General features: G+C 42.9%; 1 protein-coding gene across 1 annotated transcript in view; it reads left to right on the plus strand.

The window, feature by feature from the left end:
- Positions 1–390: 390 nt before the first annotated feature.
- The window catches only part of LOC106013318 (inactive C-alpha-formylglycine-generating enzyme 2), a gene marked incomplete in the record, with an annotated part of 10997 nt that continues 10247 nt past the window's right edge, over positions 391–1140 (plus strand). Inside the window, 1 exon segment of the mRNA XM_013088704.2 lies at positions 391–1046. Coding sequence (XP_012944158.1) covers positions 779–1046 — 268 coding nt within the window.

The raw sequence follows: 1140 nt of genomic DNA on the forward strand, positions 1-1140 counted from the left end.
CACACACACGTGCACGCACACACACACGCGCGCACACACGAACAAACACATACAAACACACAAATCAGACAGGATAATGCCCAAAGACTCATACCATTTAATTTTATATACATACAGAAAAAAAGGAAAGAAATTAGATGGGCACACCACATTATAATCTGAACACTGAACATTTCCATCAAACGCCCGATCTCAGTCAAAATGGTTGGTATTTTATCGGATCAATTTCCTACACAATCTACAAATTCGATAAAAGCTGTGCCACCCAGCGAGCGTATGTCGCATGCCCACAACACACGAGTCAACCAACCCCTCCTGGTCCAAGCAGGCTCGGACGCGTGTTAAACACCATGTGGCACTTTCTGATGAAATCTTTGATTCGGAGTTCTCTCCCCTTGGATTTATTCAGACGACCGAACGATTTTGAGTCTGCTCACGTTCTTTCTAGTTGAAATGTCGTCGGACGACGCAACGACGGCTTATCGGAGTTCGGTTAAAAGCTAGATAATCATGTTAACGAAATAATATTTGTTGAAACAATTGCGTATTTCCGAAAGCGAAACTAGGCTAAGTGTCAATAGCCGCAGCAGCATGAACATTTTCCGTTTAAGGCGTCTTTTTAGTTGATGATTATACAGATCCTGGACATCCTCGTAAAGGCTTTGTGATATTTGAGAAGTGAACAGATAACATTGACAAGCGCTGTAAGCTGGGCACTGGGTATTTATTTTGCAGCGTCTCAATTTGATTTCTTCTTCGTGAAATCACGTAATTCAAAATGGCGCGTTTATTCCGGAATATACTTGTGCAGCTGTGCCACGTCCAGATTGTGCTGTTTCTGGTGTACGTGAGTTCTGCGTCTGCCAAGCTGACGGACGAGGAGATCAAGTCTTTCGTCGAGTTGAACGTGAAGAACGTGCTACAACAGCATAAGAAAGAGAGGGACCTGCCCAACATTGGCCTCAGGAGACCCAAGGCGGACCCCAAGGCCGAGCAGAATGATTCTCATCCCCACCCTTTCCACAAACCCAAGATTGTGGATCAGAGTACGTATTTGAAGTTAGCTAAAGATTTGCGATTTGTCATATCTATTTTTTTTAAAACTAAACGAAAAAAAATCTGTTGACAAAATATCTAATT

This window comes from Aplysia californica, unplaced genomic scaffold, assembly GCF_000002075.1.
Source record: "Aplysia californica isolate F4 #8 unplaced genomic scaffold, AplCal3.0 scaffold00793, whole genome shotgun sequence".
NCBI lineage: Eukaryota > Metazoa > Mollusca > Gastropoda > Aplysiida > Aplysiidae > Aplysia > Aplysia californica.